At 38.7% G+C, this 25,494-nt stretch overlaps 1 protein-coding gene across 2 annotated transcripts in view; it reads left to right on the top strand.

Moving 5' to 3' along the window:
• Positions 1-25,494, top strand: part of LOC126463418 (gamma-butyrobetaine dioxygenase-like) — a 200,870-nt gene that overhangs the window by 145,091 nt on the left and 30,285 nt on the right. For both annotated transcript variants that reach the window (XM_050096156.1, XM_050096155.1), the window contains exons 3-4: positions 2,624-2,812; positions 11,716-11,918. In XM_050096156.1, the coding sequence (XP_049952113.1) occupies positions 2,624-2,812; positions 11,716-11,918 (392 nt within the window). The remainder of the gene's footprint in view (positions 1-2,623; positions 2,813-11,715; positions 11,919-25,494) is intronic.

The raw sequence follows: 25,494 nt of genomic DNA, 5'->3' as shown, positions 1-25,494 counted from the left end.
ATTCCTGTTTTTGCCTTCTTCTCTATCTCAAATGATTCTTTGGCAGGTTGATAGACACACAAACAAACACAAACATACACACAAAATTCAAGCTTTCGCAACCAACAGTTGCTTCATCAGGAAAGAGGGAAGGAGAGGGAAAGACAAAAGGATGTGGGTTTTAAGGGAGAGGGTAAGGAGTCATTCCAATCCCGGGAGCAGAAAGACTTACCTTAGGGGGAAAAAAGGACAGGTACACTCGCACACACACACATATCCATCCGCACATACACAGACACAAGCAGACATTTATAAAAAAAGTACCAACGATGAAGAAGATAGGATATACATTTTAGAGCCCATGTTTACTAGAATTTGTTGCTTCCAGTGGTCATTCCTGTCGTTTGTGCCTAAATATTGACCGTTCAGTCCTCTTGGGACACCCTGTATTGCACAAGGGGAGGCAGTGTACCCCAAGTGTGGAGATGTAGGACATAGCTATTGTGTGGAACAGTTGGTGTTTTGTGATCACTTGTAATAATTGTTTCCAAGATCCCTGATACTGCCATTGTGAGAAGAGGTCTGGGGACAAGTAATGTAGCACTGATCAAAAATTAACATATCTTTTTTCTAGTGTATAGAAGAATGCCATGAACAGACATACTGAGCTGTTGGTGCAGGCAACTTTCTGAATGTTAATAAAATGTCCATGGTAAAGAACACAATGTGCGTTCATCCCTCATCAACAACAACCTGGTAGAACAGGTGCAACATTACATAGAAATGAACTATTAGTTTTAATTTTCCAGTCATGGAAATTGCAGTGCACCATTCAGGCAAGATGCATGGGATGCTCAGTGCAGATGTTGTTTTGATCCACATCAATGTTCACTCATTTAGTCAACACATTTTTATAGGCATAAATATGGAAGATGTCTGACTCTCCATGATGCATTACTGGTCATGTGCCCTGTGATAAACATCTTTTTTTCCAGTCGGTTCTAAAATTTCACTTTAACAGAAAAAAAGTACAAAGGCCACATGTGCATTTGCTATAAAAGGGCCACACAGGAGAGGTAAGGATATGATTCAATCCCAGGGACTCACACATTTCTTACACTTTAAATAACATATATGTAACCAATGTGATTTCAATTTACATAAAGCTCAGTTTGACAAGAAGAGTGTTATCTTTTCAGTTAGATACTAGAGACTAAGGAGTACATGAAACATTCAGTGTTCAGTTATCATGTGTAACAGTCACATTTGTATGCTTATCATGGTATGCATTCTATCTTTCTTCTTCATTTTCTTGTTACTGAATTTGTTGCTGTATACCAGAACAAGATAAACAGAATATCTGTACAGACCTTTAAGTCTAGTGGCTTGGCTAAATTAGTTGTTGTCTTTTTCTACTTACTGGACTGGTACAAAATGGATAAAAAACACTGTGATGCACTAGCACTTTGGAAATGAAGTTTTCGCAAAAATTGACATAGCAGTATTGTCTCTTATGACAGAAAATTCACATCAGATGTTGTACAATAGGTTTTACTATCCATTTGGATTGAATATATTTGCAAAATCAATTTTACAAATATAGGCAATCTAGACAGAGAATAAAACTTATTATACAGGTCAGTGAACACTGTGTATGACTACGATCAAAGATTCATAAACATGGCAACAGACTATCTTGGACAATAATTTCATTATCTGTAAATACCCCACTGTAGCTACAGTGCAGTTCAATAACTGTATATACCACCGATAACAGAGGTGTCAAAACTTATGTTGTGAGCTAGTTTCCCATTTCCTTTCCACTGTTTATCACAGCTGGTCTCAAGATGTTGCTGGAAATGTGAACCAATCAAATTTGTCCTATTGTGTTCCCTGTAAGCCCAAGAAAGGGAAGGTCTAACGATCTTGGTGACCAGGAGGGCTGGGAAACATCTTGGAGAATGTTTTGGGTAGCATGAGAAGTGCAAAGGCACTGCTATAGTGGAAATTCACGTCTCCCTGACATTGAAGGGGCACCAGAAATTATAGCTAGATGAAGTTCTAGATACCTCTTCACTACGTGTTCTCTCAACAAAGACCAGAGCAAAATGGCAATTGTAGTCTATGACTGTAGTCACCATGTTGTCCAGAGGCGATCACTAAGTGATACATTTCAGTCACTATTTGCTCTCCCGATTGGTACCACAGTCTTATATATTTATTTGTGTCAGAATATTACACAATGTGACATTAATTATTTATGTATGCAAAGTATAGATTCTGTTGCATAATCGAAATAACTGTTTTGTATGACCACCATAATTTTATCTAAGCTATATGGTACCTCAGTTACACCATTAACTGTGACAAGAAGGTAATTCTCTCTTGTAAGTAGTTTGAGATAATCACAAGCTGCCGTACCCTGATGTCAACAAAATCACACTGTTATTCTTAAGTTCTGAAATGTAAATCTATAAAATGCTTATAATATATAATACACATTACATATACTATTTCAATATTTCTGAAAGGATTTTCTGCATCAGACACAAAAATAACTACAAACAACAATACACAATTTCTTGAAAACAGTTTAGTCAGTAATAAATGTTAAATTAAAGCTGTTCCTGAATTTTGTTTGCAGAGTAAAGCTACAGCATTGGTCCATGGGGAGGTGGTGTCAGTACAGTTCCCAGAAGGTGATCAGCACAAGTTTCCTACAACTTGGCTGAGGGACAACTGCCAATGCTCTGCATGTTTTAGTCCTCATATGCATTCGCGACTTATCCACTGGAGAAATTTTGATGTAGATGTACATCCACTCAGTGTGGAGGTAAGGATAAGTTGAAGGATCTTCTTAAAATTTTAAGACCAGTTCAAAGGTGCTGATCATCACTCAAACAGAAACCAAAAAATTGCTACATGTTATCAATATCATTTTGAAAATTTTAAACAGATTTTAGTAAGAATGAGATGATCTCAGTTATGAATGTCACATGACTGAAAATTTGCCAAATAATGAACTACCTCAACAGAATAAAAGATGCAAAGAAGATTAATGTTTAGTGCTAAATCAGTGACATGGTCATTACAAATGGTGAAGGCTACTAGTAGAGACTGGGGAGGGATGAGAAAAGAAACCATACTAGTATTTGCCTTTCCCAGTTCAGGGTAACCAAGAAAAACCTTATCTGGTTGCTTTGAAGGAGAATTGAACTCCTGTCCCTGTGAAAAGCTTGTCTTTGGGTAAATAATTGTGCAGTCTTGACAACCCATCATAACCATTATTATGAAATCCAGGCCATGATTTTGGACAGAAGGGGAGCAGCTAAAGTATAATAAATACACAAAGGTGTATGAGCAATTTACAGATACAGACAGAGAATAATTATATCATCTGTTCTTCCACCTGCCTTCTCTCTTAATCTTATGTCATGCTTCTCTCTTCTAGCAACTAGCAATCCTTGTCTATTTCCACATGTGAACTCAGTTAATGTTTCTCTTGAAAGCCTTACAATGAAATAAATAACAGTTATTGTGGCAGATCATCAGCCACTACTCCTTGCACTCTGTAAGAGGCAACCAGTTAAAATTGAAGAACATAAAGTAGTAATGGAACAAGGGCAAAAGGAAGAGTACGTAAGTATGTTTGTTGATAGATTAGGAAGTGCAGATTGGGACTTTATATATAAATTGTCAATCTTGGAAAAGGGAAGCTGAAATTACCTTTGATAACTTCTTTAAAAAGTACACAGATTTACAGTATTCTTGCTCACCAGTAAAAAGAATAAGATATGCAAGTGAAATTAGAAAGAAAAGTCTGAACTGGTTTACAGAAGAGCTAGCAGAAATTAGAGGAAACAGGCATATGCTGCACCAGATGCATAAGTGAACCTCTAACCAAGGGGCAGAACAGAGCGTGAACATTCGTAGGTCATATCTGAAATGCAAAAAATTCTACAAAGCTAAACTACTTCTGGCAAAAAAGCAAACAGTGGAAAACTATACAGAAAGGGCTCCCAATAAAAACAAGGCAGCATTGCAAATAATAACACGAGAATACACCAAACTGCACAGAAACAGCTCTGTTTGAATCTGAGGAATTAAATCAGTACTTTTTAAACTCAGTTAAAGAAATAAGTAACAGTATTAAAGCAACAATTTCATCTGCAATGCACCTTGTAGGAACACCACTGCCTGTTAACTTGGTATTTCAATGGATGCCTGTCATACCTGCTGATGTTATAAAAGGTGTATCCAAATTTTCAGGTTCTAAAAGGATGGACTTACTGGTTATCAAATAAGATAATTAAAAACACAATTCATTCAGTTGCCAAACCATTAGCTTTTATTTTTAATAAATGTGTGGAATTTGTAGTTTTTTTCCAGATGCACTTAAAATATCAAAAGTTGTTCCAGTTTTTGAAAAAGGGGAAAAACATCTTCCCCATAGCTACAGACCAGTCTCCATTGTTCCAATATTCCAAAAGATATTTGAGGCACTGATAAACACACAAATAAGCAGCTTCTTTGAAAAACACAATATCCTATGTAGCATTCAGTTTGGTTTTTGCAAGGGGAAAAAACAACAGGGGCCATCTCGGAAATCATTGACCAAACTGTAATAGCTTTTGAAAACAATACCATGGTATCACTGGTATTATGTGACCTAAGCAAAGCTTTAGATTGCATTCCTGTTGGCCAGCCGGGGTGGCTGAGCAGTTCTAGGCACTACAGTCAGGAACCAGGCGACCGCTACGGTCGCAGGTTCGAATCCTGCCTCGGGCACGGATGTGTGTGATGTCTTTAGGTTAGTTAGGTTTAAGTAGTTCTAAGTTCTAGGGGACCGATGACCTCAGAAGTTAAGTCCCATAGTGCTCAGAGCCATTTGAACCTTTTTTTTCTGTTGAAGTACTACTGGGGAAACTAGAGTTTTATGGGCTGAGAGGGAGCACTTTAGCTGTGATAAATTCTTATTTAAGTAACCAAAAACAATTTGTTTCAGTCAGAAGTGTAAATTCTTCTATAATGGATATCAGCACAGGTGTACCACAAGGGTCTATCCTTGGACCCTTCTTCTTCATTGTAGTTATTAATGATTTACCTAAAACCTTAGCCTACCCTGTCGTATGTTTTGCTGACAATACAACACTACCTACCACACATCAGAACATTTCAGATCTAAATAGCCTAAAAAAAGAAACACTTGAGAAGGCCCATGGACTGGTTGGCAACCAATAAGCTCCTGTGCAATCCTGATAAATCCCAACAACTTTTAATGGGAATATCAAATGAAGTGGGCAATAAGTCAGTAAAACTCTTAGGTATTCACATTGACTCAAAACTCTATTGGAAGGAACATGTCAACCACGTATGCAAAAAATATCATGGGTGGCATATCTTATCTTGAAACTAAGGGAGGTAGTGATCTTGGAGTACCTTCTGGTAATGTACTTTGGGCTATTCCAGTCACATATTTCATAGGGTCTGATTATATGGGGGCACTTCCCTCACATCAAGAAAATCTTCAAATTACAAAAAAAGTCTTACACATAACATGTAAAAGAGGTCATAGGGAGCACTGTTGTCATCTTTTCTCCAGACTCAAAATACTCACAATTATAAATTTATACATTTATGTGTTCTACTCTATATTAAAAATAATATTTCAGAATTTATTGCCAGAGGGGAAATACATGATCACAACACCAGGGCTAAGGGTAATTAGACATACCACACCACAGATTAGCAAGAACAGGAAATTCTCACAAAGTTAATCCACTCAAAATGTTTGATAAACTGTCAGTTCATGTTCAGTCTATGGATATAATATTTTTTTTAAAATTAAGTGGTACAACTGGCTGTCAGATCATCCATTCTATGACATTAAAGAATTCTTTGAGATGTCTGAGGAGGATATTAGCATTTAAAAGTTGTCTGTAGTTAAACATATTATTGTGTGCAGTGGTTAATCATGTGTAATTACATAGTGTATACAATACATAATACAATACTACAGGGTGAAAAGTATTTAAACTGACAAACTCTGGGAGGTTGTAGGGGACATCAATATTTTTCCCTAATGTCATTTTTTCCTGTGAGGATTATTTAAACTGGAGGAGGCCGTATTACACTGCTCAATTGTTAGAGGCCGTATTACGCTCTTAGTTGTAGGCAACTGCTGTCCACCAGTGTAGTAGTGCATTGTCTCTGTTTACTAATGGAGTGACACACCTGTAGTGAGTACACTGATATGGTTGGTACGTACTACGTAGCGCACAACAACGAGTGAGCTGCACAGTGGGTTTAGCAACAACAATATCCTAATCACCGTATCCTGCATCATACGACTTTGCTGCTGTGTACCAACATCTGCGTGAGACCGGGTCATTTAGCAGATTACCTGGACAGGGATGCCGTCGCAGGTAAGAATGCTGCAATTTGAGGAAGCTGTCAGGCAGCATCTGGAGCAGGATCCTTCAATCAGCACTCATGCAATTGCACATAACATGGGGATGAATCAGACGAATGTAAGAACAGTCCTTTAAGAGCAGTTGTTACATCCATTTCACTTACAGCATGTCTACAACCTGGAACCAGTTGATTATCCACCCAGAACACAGTTTTCGCAGTGGTACCTGGAACAGTGTGAAATGCATCCTACATTTCCGTCCTCTGTGTTGTTTACAGATATGGAGTCTTCAACATGCACAATTTGCATGTTTGGAGTGAGGATAACCCACATGACACACTTACTAGCGCTCATCAAGTGCGGTTCTTCATTAATGTGTGGGTCGGTGTTGTTGGGTACTATTTAATTGGGATGCATGTGCTACCTAGACCATTAAATGGCAGGCACTATTACAATTTTCTCAGCAGAGCATTGCCAGAATTGCTGGAAGACGTCCTGCTCCCTAATAGACAACGCATGTGGTTCCAACATGACGGGGCGGCGGCACATTTGAGTCATCATGTGTGTTGATTCCTGCACCGACGGTTCCCAGAAACGTGGATTGGTAGAGGTGGTCCTGTACCATGACCTGCTCGATCCCCAGATATGTTTCCTCTGGACTTCCTTGTGTGGGGAGAGATGCGCAACATTGTTTACACAACTCCTGTTACATCGAAAGAGGATCTGGTTGCCAGGGTAGTAGCAGCAGCAGGAACAATTCAGGATACTCCTGAGATTTTTGCCCGTGTCAGACAGAACATGATTCGATGGTGTAAACTTAGTTTACGTGTCAATGGAGGCATTTTTGAAAATCTACTGTAACTGAAATTGGGTTGTGTTAATGTTTTGTCTCTTAATCATAAAAAAATGGAAAAGTGTTTGTTGGTTTAATTAATTTGCCACCAGAGAAATCTTCCTCTACCAGTTTAAATACTGCTCGTAGGAAAAAAATGACACTAGGGGAAAATATTTGTTTTGATGTCCCCTAGAACCTCTTAGAGTTTGTTGGTTTAAATACTTTTCACCGTGTATATTATATTATAGTACAGTATAGATTATTGCATTAACTTTTAGAAACCATCCTCGTTTAATTTGGTACTGCCATGCTTAAAATGTATTCTATAATGTAGTGACACTAGTTTATTTTATTGTTATGTATGTACTACTACATCCTGTTTGATAAAGCCAATATCGTTGTAAAATGATCTATGGTGAATAAAATTCTAAATCCTTGATTCATTTTGTATAATATTAGGTATTTGGATGTTGTCATCCATAATGTACACACTTATAACAAGTTAGGCATAACCAAGCACACATTAACACAAATATCATTAATAAATTTTCAACCTATGCTCTGAAATGCCCAAACAGTCATAACCAATGGAATGATGCTATTGGCCACCACATTGTATGGTACACTTTCTTTTGCTACTGTGCATCATCCCAGTGCCTTTAGATATGACCAATACTCTGGCGTATGAAGGAAATTTATTTAATTAGTTATTTATACCCCATAAATCCAATACAGCAATACATTTGCATGGATGTGGGACATGTCAGATTGTTACAAATTATACAAAAGGAACACATAAAAAATTCTCCTGCAAGAGGAGATACAGTTATAAGACAAAATACACATTATTAGGTATAGGCAACATTACATTTAAAAAAGTTAAAATGAAAGTAGATCTTAATAGCTACATAAAAGACATAATAATGTTAAAAATGATTCCAACTGTCATAATGTATAAAAGTACATCAGATTTAATTTTAAAAAAAAAAATCGATTAGAGTTAACACAATTGAAATTTTCAACCAAATGAAAGGAACTATTAGATAGTGTTTGAGCTGTTGTTTGAATTTGGGAAGCTCATGAACAAGTGATATCAGTGATGGTGGGAGAGCATTGAACACCTTGCAACTCATGTAATGGACTCTTTTTTTGCACAGTACAAAGGTTTTTTAATTCATATTTGAGGTCCATCTTCCTCCTGGTATTGTGGGTCTGGTTTGAATCATTGGTTTTGTATAGTTGCTCAGGGAGTAGATAATATTGACATGCAGTTGTCAGTATCCCTAATTTTCTAAAAAGGTTTCTACAAGAATGTCTAGACTAGACTGGAGTGCACTCATTATCCTAATAACTCTCTTTTTTTGAAAAGTGGCTGATTACCCCAGAAAACTATGCCATGCAACAATAGTGCAGGGAAGTAACTAAAATAAGCAGTTTTTGTGGTGTCTCAGTCACAGACAGTGGAAATAATACAAATAACGAATGTTGCTGAGCTGAATTTTTTGAGTAGACGTAAGATATGTTCAGACCATTTTAGATTGCTGTACACCCTGGAACTTGGATGACTCAACGCGTAATAACTCACTATCATTACATTTAATATTTAATTGATCCTCCACTTTTCTACTTACTTGAACATGAACAAACTGGGTCTTGTTAACATTTAGTGATAACCCATTATTTTCAAACCAATTAAGCACTTCATTAAAGACAATATTGGCTGATCCCTTCAGTTGTGGTTGGGAGTTTTTTTTGATGAGCATGGAGGTGCCATCAGCGAAAAGAGTAAAATGAGCTTTAAAGGTAGACACAGGGGAATGTCATTGATAAAGATGAGGAAGAGTAGGGGGACCAAGTACAGAGCCCTGAGGAACACCATAGCCAATAGAGTCCCAGCTAGATGATACACAGTGCCCCTCAGAGTCATTCAACTTTCTTACAGTTAGGCAGGATTTATCCGTGAGCCAGCTGATCCACTTATACCATAATATTCAGCCTTTGCTAAGAGGATTTCATGGTTAACACTAACAAAGGCCTTAGAAAGGTCACAGAAGATACCAACGGGAGATAATTTATTATTAAAAGACTCTAAGATTTGGTGGGTGAAGGAGAAAATAGCTTGGTCTGTTGATACACACTGTTGAAATCCAAACTGGCTATTGTTTAGTACTTGATAATGAATCAAGTGGTCAGTAAGTCTTTTGTTAACCAATTTATCAAGAATGATTAATGGAAAATCTCATATTAAGATGTGAAACAAATACTAACAAAGAGATAGAGGGGCTGGCCAGTACTTACCTCAGCTCAGTACAGCCAATAGATTCACAAAACAGAACAGAAAATTTACATTCCTAGTTTTCAGAACTTCGTTCCTTCATCAGGGAGGAGAGAGGGGGAAAAAAGGGAAGAAGGGAAAGTGGATTCAGTTACTCACAATCCAGGTTATGAAGCAACAGGGAGGGTAGCAAGGATGGAGGCATGGTTTTTCTGAAAGCTAGGAATGTAAATTTTCTGTTCTGTTTTGTGAATCTATCGGCTGTACTGAGCTGAGGTGAGTACTGGCCTGCCCCTCTATCACTTTGTTAGAATTTATCTAGAATTTTAGATAAGGTTATTAAAAGGGAGATAGGCTGATGGTTGATAATTTCAGTTTTACCACCTTGTTTAAAGACAGGCTTGACAATAGCATACTTTAGTCACTCAGGAACAATGCCATGCTGGAAGGATTCATTGAATATATGGCACAGTATTTTGCTTATTGGCTTATAGCATTCCTTCAGTAATCTTTAGGAGATACCATCAACACCAACAGAATTCTTGCTTGTCATCTCTCTAATTATATTCTCAGTTTTATGTACTGTAACAGGAGACATTTTAATCTGCTTGTTTTTTTTATTATTATTAATAGCTCTTTTAGGGATAACATGGCTTCATCAACAGAACATGTTTCTCTAGTTTGGGCTGCTGATGCCAAAAAGTAGTTGTTAAAAATGTCAGTAATTATTTCAACAGTTTCATTAATGGTATCATGTGATTTAATCTCTATGATGTTTTCTGCAGCAGGGATTTTATGTGTTTCCCTTTTTATTATGTTCCATATGGTTTTAATTTTTTTATTAGAGATGTCAATTTCTGACTAAAAAAAAATACTCTTTGCCCTTCTTAGAACTTTTTTAAGGAAAGTTTGTAATGTTTTTCCTTTTCTGAGGACTTTTTGACTGAGGCATACAGATTTGTTTTCCTTCTGCAAGAGGTTTTGATGCCCAAAGTTAATCAGTTTCTATGGGATAGCTTGTAATAAATATAATTCTCAATTGAATCGTAAGTTATACAACTACAGTGCAACTCAGAAAAATATCTTCCATATATACTTCAACTTCATGTCTAGGGTTTAGAGCAGGGTTCTGTTTCTGGTACAAAGGCCTTCAAAAACTGCTATTACAACCTACAAATTTTTGTCAAATACATCCTTTTTTAAGGAAAGTTTGTAATGCTTTTCCTTTTCTAGACTGTAACTGGATTTGACTGAGGCATAGATGACAAATGAGAAAAGCTTAACGCATGTCACACAGAATATTGATGTCACCATTCAAAACAGCCATGCAAATGCTAAAAGAGAGCAAGGTTTGTAGATGTTGGAGCATATTCTCATGCCCACTTCATCCACAGTATTGGCTGGCACTTTTTCAGTACCTGAGGTCATCTTGAATAGAATGTTATGCCATTTTGTGCCTTTCCAATAACTTTGGACTAGAATATAATTATTGTATACAAAAGATCTGAATGAAATATTAAACGATGTTTTTCAGATGTAGGCAGATGCAGACTGTAAATGATGTTGTCATATACTAGTAACATAAATATTCAACAAAATATGGTGAGAAATGTTATATTGTGTTACTTGATGAAAAACACAGAGAATCATTTTTAAATTTACCAGATACTTGATTCTTTCATTACATCGCCTTCAAAATAAAACAGATTGCTCCAGTTGTTGCCTGTTTCCGTCTCACTTTCTAGCTTCTTTCACCTCTTTGTCCAAGCAACCTTCTTGCGAGCTATTCTTACAGCATCCTTCTTGTAACTTTTTCTTGCTGATCTTCTTTTTACTCTCTTCCACTTTTTATGTGTTATTTTCTTCTAATCCTCCTTTTACTACAGCTCCTTCTCCATCACAATATAGATTAGACTTTGTATCTGTGCATCTTCATTATACTTTCTGATTATAATGTTAACTGTCTCTTTTTGTTGTTTGTTTTACTATCTCATGTTTTTTACATTGTTCTCCTCTGTTTTTGGCATTTGATTATTGGTTTTCACCTCCTCATATTCCACCATATTTCTCATGGCTCAGAATTCAGTCTTTCAAATCTCTCATTGTTTCTTTCCCCTTCTTATGAAACTGGAGGAAATGCACGTAATCTCACATATCCTCCTGTTCTCTCTGCCTTTCTTTTAAAATCAGTACTTAGATTTTATTTGTCCACAGGCGGCTGACAGAAATTTAAATATCAAATGGTCTGACGGACATAACAGCAGTTTTCAATTTGACTGGTTAAAAGAAAGGAACTTCACTTCGGAGAAACAGAAGCAATGGTTGAGCAAGACATACAGGGCACCAAAGGAAACTTGGAATACACAAAAGTTCCAGTCTATAATCAAGCATTTCAAATTTGCTGACATCATAAAAAGGTGAATAACACACAAATTAATTGGAAGATTAACACAAGGGAGAAGCGATTATGTCTCTAGATGAAAGTGATGGATCCAGTATGAAATTTTCACTCTGCTGTGGAGGTTAAAACTGTGCACCGGACTGAGACTCAAACTCGGGGCATTTGCTTATCATGGGCAAGTGCCCTGAGTTCGAGTCCTGGTCCGGCACACAGTTTTAATCTGAAAGTGTTGGAATTTGAGAAGGTAAAGTTATGATTTTTAGGCAAATTATGTTCAGAGTTTTTCAATTTGCTACAAAACGAGCTAATAAAATTAACAAATTAATAGTTTTTTAGAGTATCATAGATCACACAAAGAAGGCTGTTATGTTACTGTGGCAGCAGTTTTCATATGTCAACTGCTCCTATCTTTGCATTCTTCTCTGTCAACCACAGGCCCACTTGCCGTTGCATTTTCATATGGTTGCCATTCTTAGTTAACATTACTGTCAGTGCAATTGCTTTTAAAATGAATGTTTATGTATTAATGAAACAAACATTTTATTCCTGAATATAGAATGTCTGCTCAGTTCATGTCATGAGTTAATTTCCAGGACATTGTAATGAAAGACACATCCGTTTATCTTAAAAAAAAGTTCAGTCGCATTTGCTGATAAATATGTCTGTACTTCAAAAACAGAATAGTAGGTCCATTCTGTGAAAGAAATGTGTATACAGTGTATCTAAAAAATACTTTTTGCAATTAAACTCTGCTACCAGCCCCAGAAAAATATTATCAAGGTGAGTAGGAAAGTCATCAAAAATATTCACAAAATAAATTTTGGTACAAGCTGTTACATAACTTCTAAACAAAATATTGTAAATCCCCTTTTATTAAGTTAGTGGCTTTGTCACAGGAACAGTCAACCTATTTAAAAATACGCAACATACAACAGTAAGCTTCATCATTGTTTTTGAAAGATAAGATGGTACACCAGGTCACACAAACAAATGCCATATGAATCCACACCCGTTACTGGTTCAACAATGGAAGAGGCATTAGTGGAGGAAGAATTACCCATGTGCAGAGTGTGAAAGAAGAGAGAGTCACAGCAGACTGGTGTGCCTGAGGTTATTTGAGTAAACATCATGATGGCAAACAGACATGTGGTTGCCAATGGAAGTATGAATCGGCATGTGGGACTAGTGTGCCCATCATCCATAAACTCCTGCAGAGCTTGTATGATGAAGATGACACATCTCTTTGAATGGTTGTTTGCAGGTATTGCATGTTCAGAGGAAGATGGCAGAGTGTGATGAATGAAGGTCGAAGTGCATGGCCTTACACATCCATGAATGGAAACATGAGAAAAGCTTAAGGCACGTCACAAAGAATATTGATGTCACCATTCAAAATACCCATGCAAATGCTAAAAGAGAGCAAGGTTTGTAGATGCTGGGAGCATGTTCTCATGCCCACTTCACCCACAGTATTGGCTGGCACTTTTTCAGTACCTGAGGTCAGTACCTGACCTGCTGTTAGTGGTCAGATGCATAATGGTGTCGGACGTAGTGTCCACACAACATATTGGCCATGCTCAGACCCATCAAATGCTCCATGATTTGTTGAGTTACTGAAATGTGTCTGCAAGGTTGGGACCCAAAACCCTGACCCCGGATCACAAGAGTGCGAGAATGGGAATCAGTCTTGATCACTTGATGTGATACACATGACAAGGAAATGAGTTCCTGTTCAGAATCATCACAGACGATGAGATGTGGGTGTGCATTTACCCCAGAATCCAAGGCTGTCTCAGTGACATGGAAGCATCCCAGTGTACCAATGTGGAAAAAATTCAAAATATCTCCCTCCGCAGAAAAGGATATGACCCAGTGTTCTGGGATGTGACAGATGTGATTCTCCTTGATTTCCTCCAGAAAGTGGCTATCAGTGTGGCATGCTGCTGTGGACACTCTCATCAAACTCTGTCCCACCATTCAACAAGAGAGACCAGGACTATTGAATGAATGTGTTGTGCTGTCCAAAGCCACATACAGTAAGACTCACACAGAACCAGACTCATCAGTTTGGATGGTAGATATTGGATCAGGCAGCCTACAACCCTGATCTTGCCTCATCAGACTTTCACCTGCTGCCTGTATTGAATGCCGCACTACTGGAACATCACTTTGAAACCAATGCTGAGGTAGAGCAGGCTGTGCAATAATTCCTTGCATCACAAGGCACCGATTTTTCTCAGACTGGGTTCTTCAAATTGAGTGCATGCTATGAGAAATGTATCAATGTCAGTGGTGACTATGCTGAAAAATAATACTAGGTGTATAGTTCATGATGCCATGGTGTAATTGTTTTTGGCAATCAAGTTTCCATTTGAGAAACAATGATGAAACTTACTTTTGGAATATCCCCCCTCACATGATATATGAATGTTGCAGTTAGATGCGGCATGATATCTGAACAGTCTGTTGCAGGTAGATGCATTGTGAACATGGCAGCACATTATGAATTAACTTATTCTGAATATTGGATGATAACTGGTGCAAAACACATAGGTCATAGCATATTGGAGATTACAAGAACTTGGGTTTCTAAGATCAACAGTATCTACGATGAATCTTCAGTATTGCAGAAATAATGTTTCCACATGTATAATGTGCCACACAGGTTGACTACAAGCATTTGACGAATGGACATCAGTCACCTCCACAGAGACATACAGGGCAAGCAACAGTATATCAGACCACTGCTAATCTTTGCTAGGAGCGTACATACACAAATGCACTGTGCAGGCTTCAGCAGCCGATGACTGCCATCGCATCCAGTACCTTCCTGTAGCTTTTGAGCACTTAGTGTATATAAACATAAATTACAATAAATAACAACAAAGAAGTATTCAGTTACCACATGCAAAGTATTAAAACAATGACTACATCTGTTTCTTTGATGTAGAAACAAAAGAAAAGAAGAATCTAAGTAGCTCAAGTCTGAGATTATTTGATAATATTTTTAGCAATAATGAATAGATGATTACTAGTAGTAGAGGATGCAACTTTTTTGTTAATGGCATTGAGGAAATGGAACTCACCTAATGATTTCCCATTCATTTCATTATTATCATCATCCATATTGATATAATCATTACCATCATGAATGACAAAAATTTCATTGCGAAGTATTAGTACACTACAATTTCCAATGGAATAATTTTATGTACAGAAGGTTCTCTGCTCAATATGAGTTTTTGCACTGACACACGACTCCTACTTCAACCTGAAATAATTATAAATTAAAGCTTTTATGCTATTTTATATAGTGCTAAAAAACTATTATGCATTTGTAATCAGTCTTAACACCATCACTCAAGACAGAACATGGAGCCAGTACTCTTAAAGATTTCACTGTAGGTAAAAGTCTTGCAGATGCCTGTTAATTTGCGCTGTGGTATAACTTTGTCCACTTACAGTGCTACAAACTACTCAGTGATGAGACTAATGGCTGTCAAAATATTCACAGCATACAGAATGTTCAAAGCAGTTTTGCACCACCTACATATCTGTCAATATGTGTTGGTTTAGACTCAACAGAAGCAAGAAATTAAAAATAATCTTTATTAAAGATTTAAATAAATAAAACTGAGACACTGAGAATGACAAGAGTCCAAAATGCAGAAACAAAACTGTGAGAAAAATAGATGTTTGTAAAATCAGATTTACAGGGAAACCATCTGTCACATAGGTATAAATTGTTTTTTAACCAATTCTCAACATCCTATACTTCCTATGAAAAAATAATGTACTGTCTTTGGTATGAAATATGAATTAATATTTAAATTATATTTATTTTTAATGTTCATTCACAAAATTTTCATATACAGGCTAGTCACAGTAGTGTTTTTTGACTGTTGTAAAGTTTATATTTAATGTGAAATTACAATCAAAACATTCTCCACAAGAAATGTTCTCCAAAATTATTAATAAAGAACAGATACAAAATGCACCACACACACAGTTATGACCTATTCAAACACTTCATGGTCCACATTTCATCATTACCATTAAGCATATTCTGTTGCTTGAAGTTTAGATAAAACTGCTGATACACCTCCGATTATGGAGTGTTAATGTTACGCACATGATGTAGACTCTAAATTATGTTGTCAACTCCAGATAACAACTGAGCACCACAGAGCAAGAAAACTATGGTTTATACATTGGCCCTGACAAATTAATATCCGAGAAATTGATGAGACACATTTTTGTGAATGTTCATATATACAACATGGGGCTGCAGGTACAGATAAAGCTGGTTCACCATAAGATCAATACTCTCCAGGAGTCTGCATACATGCTACAATCTCAAAATCAATGATAGTGTGCTTTAGGCCCTTATGGTTCTCAGCACCTCAATTAAAATAAATAAAAACAACACAATAATCAAAATGAAGTGTTCTTACCCAAGAACACTGTAATTTATTGCTCAAACAGTACACATACATGGAAGACAAGATACAATACAATAGCAATACACAAGTGGCCAGCAGAGCCTTGCGTTGGCCTGTATAGCCATTAGTTTCAACAGGGGGTGCAGCTGACAGGCTGTGCGCACAACTGCAGTTATATTAGCAATCCATGTGGTCGAATCAAGCACAAACTTCACACACAAACTATGAAGTGCTGCACACACAAAATGGGTAGTCGCAACACCCCTCTTCCCTTGCAAAGAAGTGAGCACTGTGCTCATGTCCATTTCTTCTGTGAGCAATGTAGGTTGTTGATCATGCGGCATGCTGCCATCAATGTGTACGGTCAGAAATGGGATGATTGTGGGAAGGTCTGGTGCCCGCCCTCCTCTGAGAGGTGATATGGTAGGATAGATGACACTGGTGCAGTGTCCATTTCCATGTCCGAGTCCAACCCCAGGGAAGGAGGGTGCGGTAAAGGCAGCAGAACAGGTAGTGCTGACTGTGATGAAGGTGGTCGCAAGGTACCACCTATGACGATACAGGAGCCGGGGTCCCACAGTGGCCCCAACAGCTGAATGGGCACCCACAGCAGAGGAGGCAGAAGTGAAAATTGGGCAGCAGTGGTGCAGCCACTCATGTCGGTAGTAGGTGTTTGACGTGTCGTGATGCCCTCCCACCAGCAACACAGATGATGCAGAGGCATTGGACGCAGGTATTCTCAATTACTGCTGGCACCAATTTCAGCCAGCAGCCAAACCCACAAGTCCAAACAGCTGCGCCAGCTGGAAGCATTGCTGCGTTGGTGCTGGCAGATGGCATTGCTTCAGCTGAAACAGATGTAGCAGAGATGAAGGCTGATGACGGTGCAACAACCCTGCCGGACTCTTAACGTCAAGAGGAGCAAACTTATAAGAACTGAGGAACTGGTCAAGAACTATGTCCACCAACACATCCAAAATGTACTTTTTCATTTTAATCTTAAATGTTTGTGCTAGTCATTCTGCTTCCCCATTCAACTGAGGGTGGAGAGGAGGAGCCATGACATGGTGAACACCATGTTTTTTTTTACAAAAATCTGCAAATTCCTGAGATATGAACTGGGGGCCATTGTCTATAACTGAGGTACACAGAAGATCTTACATCACAAAAATTTTTGACAACACCGAAATTTTTGCCACCACAGAAGTAGACAGACAAGGCATCACATTTGAAAACTTAGAATAAGTGTCAATTGCAACAAGCTAGCAGAAATTCAGAAAAGGTCCCACAAAATCTGCATGAATTCATTCTCAAAGCTGCTGTGGATTTGGCCACAGTGACAAAGAAGCACAGAGAGCCTCCTGGCAGGTGGCACACAGTGGACAGGCTGCAACAACTCATGTTATTTCCCCATCAATGCCTGGCCAAAAGACATGTCTGTGTGCCAACGCTCTTGTACATGACACAACCCAGTGGTCCACATGAAATAAATGCATAACCTCATGCCATAGGACTACAACCTGGGGAACAGTGTCCTCTGTAGCTAACAGCAGCATTCCTCCCCAAACTGAAAGATGATTTTGTAATGCAAAATAATTTCTCAAAGAATCAGAAGCAAGGCCCAGAGGTTTGTCCAGCCAGCTGTGTTGCACAAAAGAAACAACTTTACTTACAATGGGATCCACAGCTACCACAGCTGCAGTTTTAATGGCAGTAATATGAAAACTGTAAACAACATTCTGAGCTTCGACATCTAAACAAAAACAAAGCAATTCTTCTTTATCAAATGCAGTATCCAGACCAGTTGGCTAATGCGATAAGTTGTCAGCATTTGCATGTTGTGCCACAGGTTGAAAATTTATCTCATAATTGTATTGTAACAGAAAAAGAGTTCACCACTGTAAGCAATATGTGGATTTGTCCAAAGGGTTAAAAAGAGACACTAGTGATTTGTGATCAGTTGAAACTTTGGCCTATATATGTTGTTGTTGTGGTCTTCAGTCCTGAGACTGGTTTGATGCAACTCTCCATGCTACCCTATCCTGTGCAAACTTCTTCATCTCCCAGTACTTACTGCAACCTACATCCTTCTGAATCTGCTTAGTGTATTCATCTCTTGGTCTCCATCTACGATTTTTACCCTCCACGCTGCCCTCCAATGCTAAATTTGTGATCCCTTGATGCCTCAGAACATGTCCTACTAACAGGTCCCTCCTTTTTGTCAAGTTGTGCCACATACTCCTCTTCTCCCTAATTCTATTCAATACTTCATCATTAGTTATGTGATCTACCCATCTAATCTTCAGCATTCTTCTGTAGCACCACATTTCCGAAGCTTCTTTTCTCTTCCTGTCCAAACTATTTATCGTCCATGTTTCACTTCCATACATGGCTACACTCCATACAAATACTTTCAGAAACGACTTCCTGACACTTAAATCTATTCTCGATGTTAACAAATTTCTCTTCTTCAGAAACGCTTTCCTTGCCATTGCCAGTCTACATTTTATATCCTCTCTACTTCGACCATCATCAGTTATTTTGCTCTCCAAATAGCAAAACTCCTTTACTACTTTAAGTGTCTCCTTTCCTAATCTAATTCCCTCAGCATCACCCGACTTAATTCGACCACATTCCATTATCGTCGTTTTGCTTTTGTTGATGTTCATCTTATATCCTCCGTTCAAGACACTGTCCATTCCATTCAACTGCTCTTCCCAGTCCTTTGCTGTCTCTGATAGAATTACAATGTCATCGGCAAACCTCAAAGTTTTTATTTCTTCTCCATGGATTTTAATACCTACTCTGAATTTTTCTTTCGTTTCCTTTACTGCTTGCTCAATATACAGATTGAATAACATCGGGGAGAGGCTACAACCCTGTCTCACTCCCTTCCCAACCACTGCTTCCCTTTCATGCCCCTCGACTCTTATAACTGCCATCTGGTTTCTGTACAAATTGTAAATAGCCTTTCGCTCCCTGTATTTTACCCCTGCCACCTTAAGAATTTGAAAGAGAGTATCCCAGTCAACATTGTCAAAAGCTTTTTCTAAGTCTACAAATGCTAGAAACGTAGGTTTGCCTTTCCTTAATCTTTCTTCTAAGATAAGTCGTAAGGTCAGTATTGCCTCACGTGTTCCAATATTTCTACAGAATCCAAACTGATCTTCCCTGAGGTCAGCTTCTACCAGTTTTTCCATTCGTTTGTAAAGAATTCGCGTTAGTATTTTGCAGCTGTGTCTTATTAAACTGATAGTTCGGTAATTTTCACATCCATCAACACCTGCTTTCTTTGGGATTGGAATTATTATATTCTTCTTGAAGTCTGAGGGTATTTCGCCTGTCTCATACATCCTGCTCACCAGATGGTAAAGTTTTGTCAGGACTGGCTCTCCCAAGGCCATCAGTAGTTCTAATGGAATGTTGTCTACTCCCGGGGCCTTGTTTTGACTCAGGTCTTTCAGTGCTCTGTCAAACTCTTCATGCAGTATCATATCTCCCATTTCGTCTTCATCTACATCCTCTTCCATTTCCATAATATTGTCCTCAAGTACATCGCCCTTGTCTAGACCCTCTATATACTCCTTCCACCTCTCTGCTTTCCCTTCTTTGCTTAGAACTGGGTTTCCATCTGAGCTCTTGATATTCATACAAGTGGTTGTCTTTTCTCCAAAGGTCTCTTTAATTTTCCTGTAGGCAGTATCTATCTTACCACTAGTGAGATAAGCCTCTACATCCTTACATTTGTCCTCTAGCCATCCCTGCTTAGCCATTTTGCACTTCCTGTCGATCTCATTTTTGAGATGTCTGTACTCCTTTTTGCTTGCTTCATTTACTGCATTTTTATATTTTCTCCTTTCATCAATTAAGTTCAATATTTCTTCTGTTACCCAAGGAGTTCTACTAGCCCTCTTCTTTTTACCTACTTGATCCTCTGCTGCCTTCACTACTTCATCCCTCAGAGCTACCCATTCTTCTTCTGCTGTACTTCTTTCCCCCAATCCTGTCAATTGTTCCCTTATGCTCTCCCTGAAACTCTGTACAACCTCTGGTTCTTTCAGTTTATCCAGGTCCCATCTCCCTAAATTCCCACCTTTTTGCAGTGTCTTCAGTTTTAATCTACAGTTCATAACCAATAGATTGTGGTCAGAGTCCACATCTGCCCCTGGAAATGTCTTACAATTTAAAACCTGGTTCCTAAATCTCTGTCTTACCATTATATAATCTATCTGATACCTTCTAGTATCTCCAGGATTCTTCCATGTATATATAAAAACATGAAATTCTTTTTAGAGCATATACGATTGTCAAAGCCATTTTCTCTGTCTGAGAATAATGTTGTTGCAGTGAATTTAAGGATTCAGAGGTGTATGCAATAGGATGTTCAGATCTGTCTGCATACTTGTGAACAGGGAGAGCATCAAGGCCAAACCGAGATGTGCCCGGCGCTAACGCAAGGTGCTGGCCTGGCTGAAAAGTGGCCAAACAGGGTGTCGACTCAGCTTTTTTTCAACAACTTAAATGCCTGGTCACAAGCCAGGGACCAGTGGAAAGGAACATCTTTACATAATAATGTATGGACTGATTGTGCCACAGTAGCAACGTGTGGTATGAAATTGTGGTAGTATGCAATTTTGTCTAAAAATGCCTGTAATTTCTTGATGGATATGAGGTGTGGCAATGTGGCAGTAGCATCAATATGTTGCCGCAATGGTTTAATACCAGCACTCAACACTTCAAACCCAAAATAAATAATGGATGGTTGAAAAAACTGTGTCTCATCCAAATTGCACTCAGACAGTAAAACAGAAAATAGAGCACAAAGGTTCCACAAATGTTCCTCCATAGAGGCATCAGACACTACTATGTCATCTAAATAGTTGATGCAGCCTGGACCCAACACAATAAGTTGTTCTAAAAAGCATTGAAAAACGGCTAGCGCACTTGCCATGCCAAATGCCAAATGCTGGTATTAATAAAGCCCACATGAGGTGTTTATAATTAGAAGATGTTTAGATTCCTTATCGAGTGGCAGCAGTAAATATGCCTCTGATAAGTCAGTCTTTGAAAAATAATGACCCTCCCAATAATTTTGCTAACAGCTTGTCAGGGCACAACAAAGGGTAGGTATTGGCAGTTGACTGTGCATTAACAGATTTTTAAAAATCACTGCAGATGCATAATTTACCAGTAAGTTTTTCGACACCAGTGGTGCTGTTATTCCCTAGAAGAAATAGTTTGAATAACCTCAAGGGTTTGAAGATGATGTAATTCCACTTTGACTTGAACCTGTAAGGTTACCGATGCTTGGTGGGCCCAGAAAAACTAGGAGCAGGCAGACTGTTTCATTATAATGTGAGCTGAAATCCTGTTGCACAACAAAGTCCTGGAGAAATAGAGAGGAAAATTTGGCACAGATAGCTTCTAACTGTTGATATGGAACTTTATCAGAAACCAAATGCACTTTGTCATTGATGGAGAATCTGAAAAGTTTACAAGTATCTAAACCAAACTGATTTTTGGTGTAAGCATTGTCCACAACTAGGACTTTACTGAATGGTCCATAGCTTTGTAAATCAGAAGTACAGAAAACTGTCCAAGAATGGGAATCTATTGTTTGTTGTAACTCGCCAACCTCCATGATACTGGAACCAGAGGGGGAGAACCCAAATCGGCATAAGTTTGAGAGTTCACTAACATTGCTGCTGCACCCATCCCCACCTGCATGGTTTGTCAAATGTTATGCACTTCCATATATGACATGCTTGGAGATACTGTCACTGTTGATGCACCATTCACATCCATGATCATTTCAGAAGAGAATTATACACAGAAGCATGTGTCCTCTTGTATGTCACCTATTACACATTCCTATTGCCTGGAACATGGGGTTCATTCATAGGGGCATAAGGCATAAGGCAGCGGAGCATGAGGCTGTCACCACTGTGATGTGAACTGCTATTGTTGTGAACAACAATTACCTATAAGATGCTGAGACATCTGCTGGACTGCTGCAAGAGTGTCTACATCCCCTTAAAAACTGACTGATGGCTGGGATGTGTGAGAGGAACTGACTTCTGAAACTTCCAGTCAGGATCTACCTGCAGCCTGTGAAACTTTAAATGACTGTGCTATGTTCAGTACTTCCATAAGAATAAGATTTTCACATTGTGGTGCTTGCTTCCAAACTTCCCTATCAGGACCAAAATGTATGATTGCTTCTCAATCCATATGATCTGCATAGCATTCCTTATGAAAATGTGTCACAGAATTACAATTATGTGTAAGAACATGTAGTTCTGCTGCATGTTTTGGCCACTTTTGGCAGCAGTAAAGCTCCACATAGGCAGCAATAATGTAAGTATATTTACAGTGATAGGTAGAAAGGAACTCACGTATCACATCAAAAGAAATACTTGAAAGTTCTTGTAAGGGGGCGAGCTGACACAACAACCAATACATGTGAGGTGAAATCAATGACAAAAAAATGGCCTTTCACAAGTTTACATCTGTTACCCTAAATCCCTGCAAATGTTGCTGCGGGGACTTTTTGAAAGCATCCAGTCTTCTGCTGCATTGTGGAACGCAGGGAACAGCAGTGGTTGTGCCAATGTAGTTGTTAAACTGCAAATAGCAACTGTAGCCCACACTGTTGCTCTGGAAGAGACTTAAGCACTGCCTTCATGGTACTTACACCAATGACTGTAGTGGAACATGTGGAGTCAAATGCCATACTCATCACCAAAAAGTGTTCTAACACATGAACACCATAAATTATTGCTCAGACAGTACACACACATGGATGATAGGGTACAACACAATAGCAATACATAAGTGGCCTGTGGAGCTTTGTGCTCTGGCCTATATGTCCCTTAGTTCCAACAGAGAACACAGCAGACTGCACATGCAACTGCTGTTGTATTAGCAAGCTGGGTGGCTTCTAATGGCTGAATCAAGTACAAACTACACACACCAACTATGAAGCAGTGCACACACAAAATTGGTAGTAACAAGAAAATGCAGTTTGCTCAAAACTGCAGATCTGTGGAAACAGAATCTGCTGTTGGGTAATATTCAAAATTGTGTTACTCCAGCCTGTACATTAGTAACACGCTTGCATCCTTCTTCTACCAAGACAGTGCTTTTCAAGCATGTCTTCCTCTTTGACAGAGGATCTTCTGAAGTCATCCAGTGTGTGAGAAGGGTTCTCTTCATGATGCACTCCAAATTTCATGTGGTCCTGATCATGGTCCATTTGGTTCACATGAGCAGACACTGCAGTACTTTCCCTTTAGTTGATTCCTTCCTGAAGAAGGTGTTCATTAGATGGTGTGGCATGCTCAAGTACTATCATCTTGAAAGACAAGTCCATCACTGAAATGCTGTCTGTAGAACTGGACTATAGGTTGGAGGACCATGTTCTGATAGTGCAAAGCCAGTAAATTATCCTCAACAGTGATGAAAGGCACCTAACAGCTACACATGATACCAGGCCAAAATGTGACCAGCCCATTTGCATGCTTGAGACACACTGGTACCTGGTCACCTCCACATTTCTCCGCAACAGCCATCAAACATCGAACAAACACTGAACATGAAACTTCCTGGCAGATTAAAACTGTGTGCCAGACTGAGACTCAAACTTAGGACCTTTGCCTGTCATAGGCAAGTGCTCTATTCTATGGAGTTTTGAGTCTCAGTCCAGCACACTGTTTTAATCTGTCAAGAAGTTTTTTTATCAGTGCACACTCTGCTGCAGAGTGAAAATTTCATTCTGGCTGTGGCTAAGCCAAGTCTCTGTAGTATCCCTTTTTCCAGGAGTGATAGTTCTGCAAGGGTTGCAGAGGAGCTTCTGTGAAGTTTGGAAGGTAGGTGACAAGGTAATGGCAGAATTTGAAGCTGTGAGGATGGGTCATGAGTCATGCTTGGGTAGCTCAGTTGGTAGAGCACTTGCCTGTGAAAGGCAAATGTCCTGACTTCAAGCACACAGTTTTAATCTGCCAGGAAGTTTCATATCCGTGCACACTCTGCTGCAGAGTGAAAATTTCATTCTGAAAATGCTGCACATGTTGGTGAAGAGAATCTGATGCTGCAAATTCAGGTACGGTTCCAGGTGTTCTGTTGCCCATCATGTTTATTGTATTGTTGTTTGTAATGGATATCTGCAGCTGGAGATGGCTGTGTACTGTCTGCATTGTCAAAGGTCTTACAGTTGCCTTTAAAAAAGGCAGGGCATAGATCTGTTACATTGTCCTCAGAGTACCTGTAAGCCACAGTTGGTAGATAGCAGCCATGAGGCAGTTCTACAAATGTTTTGTGTCTTGCAGTAGTGACTAGATGTTCAAATGACACTGGTGTGGAGTTTGCCAGATTGGCAGGCAACTTTCCATACTGACAACCCAGTGATTATAAGCACATAGTCAAAGCTTGAGTAAACCCTTTGATACATATTGACAGACAAAGTACTCACAAGCTGCCATTCATGATTGGAGATACAGCTCACTTTACTGGAATGCACTGAGAATGCAGGATTATTTTCATATTAATTTCACAGATACATGTAGGGAACAATTTTCTGTGATCAAAATAGTATTGAGAAAGAGTTAAAAAAAACTATGCACATTATGAGAACATTGCAAAACTTCTATTTAGTAGTTTCTATTATTTGTATTTTTGTAACTGACTTGAGTGGATCAAACTTACCACATGTAAGTAGCCAACTTCCTTGCCTCATTGAATACACCAATTCTCATCAGATCACCAAAGTTAAGCAATATCAGACATGACCAGTACTTGTATGGGTAACTACGTTGGTATGCCACATACTGTTGACTGGGATGATGGTGCAAGGTCCCTGATCATGTCTATGAGCACCCCACCAGTACACAAAATTTGAGTCTGCTAAGTGCGTGTGACTGTGACAACAGTCCCTTCATTCTGTTTCCTCAAATAATCTTAAGTTAATGCCCTGTTGGCTGCATTGGTTGATATATATAAAAGAGCTGGCAGGTCGATAGACACACAAACAAACACAAACATACACACAAAATTCAAGCATTCGCAACAAACTGTTGCCTCATCAGGAAAGAGGGAAGGAGAGGGAAATACGAAAGGATGTGGGTTTTAAGGGAGAGGGTAAGGAGTCATTCC

The sequence above is a fragment of the Schistocerca serialis genome, chromosome 1 (assembly GCF_023864345.2).
Source record: "Schistocerca serialis cubense isolate TAMUIC-IGC-003099 chromosome 1, iqSchSeri2.2, whole genome shotgun sequence".
Taxonomy (NCBI): Eukaryota; Metazoa; Arthropoda; class Insecta; order Orthoptera; family Acrididae; genus Schistocerca; species Schistocerca serialis.
The sequence above is the reverse complement of the archived record's forward strand: the minus strand, read 5'-3'. Positions and strand labels throughout refer to the sequence as shown.